The sequence below is a fragment of the Odontomachus brunneus genome, unplaced genomic scaffold (assembly GCF_010583005.1).
Source record: "Odontomachus brunneus isolate Ranch 3 - 2012 unplaced genomic scaffold, Obru_v1 Obru_scaffold_070, whole genome shotgun sequence".
Taxonomy (NCBI): Eukaryota; Metazoa; Arthropoda; class Insecta; order Hymenoptera; family Formicidae; genus Odontomachus; species Odontomachus brunneus.
The window spans coordinates 186,908-187,676 of NW_022639520.1; the positions used below are offsets into that span (position 1 = coordinate 186,908).

Here is a 769-nt window from a genome sequence, read left to right on the forward strand (position 1 = left end):
TCTCTTTAGAATCTAAACTTTTCATTAAAGCAATTGTTTATTCTATTTAAATAATAAAATTTAAATTGGAAAGTAAATATATTGTCATATTAAATATCTTTATTATAACAATAAGAAATAAATATATTTTTACAAAAGTATTATTTATATAAATAATAAAAATTTTATTTTTAAGTATTTTTAATAATAATTTTTTTTATCTTTTAGATATTTTTCCTCTCACAATGCATTGACGAGCTTTAAATATTAATCTTTTAACATTCAAGAAACAGAGTGTGACCTGGAAATTATTGTTTATAAGCTTATCAATATATGTTAATTTCTAATCTATCTCGACATTTGCACACTTACCATATAATTTCTTCCATGTTATTACGTGAAAAATATCAACATGTTAATTTCCATCTGATTATTAATCGAGAATCGCATTTAAACATGTGTAATGTAATTTCGTAGTGTCACAACGATGAGCGATTTTAGAATTGAGGATAATATCTTAATAGGAAAGGAATTATCGATACCCAAAAGACCCGTTAATATTGCTGAAGAGACACTTAAGTTTTTGAAGAGCAAGCCGGATTCTATTGGACAGGTATGTGAAAGTCATCACATCTGCCATTAAAATAGTTTATGTATTAAGATAGTTTGCACCATTAAGATAGACAACGCACATTATTCCTTATGAGGACCATACATAAGTTTATTTAACTGTCTAAATAATAAATGTTAATTTGAAGCGCATTTAAAATAAATGTATACGCAATTATCG

At 25.0% G+C, this 769-nt stretch overlaps 1 protein-coding gene across 1 annotated transcript in view; it reads left to right on the top strand.

Moving 5' to 3' along the window:
- The window catches only part of LOC116846831, a 3,266-nt gene extending 2,644 nt beyond the window's left edge, over positions 1–622 (top strand). The window contains exon 3 of the mRNA XM_032821167.1: positions 457–622. Within this exon, the coding sequence (XP_032677058.1) occupies positions 457–622 (166 nt within the window). The remainder of the gene's footprint in view (positions 1–456) is intronic.
- The last annotated feature ends 147 nt before the right edge of the window (positions 623–769 follow it).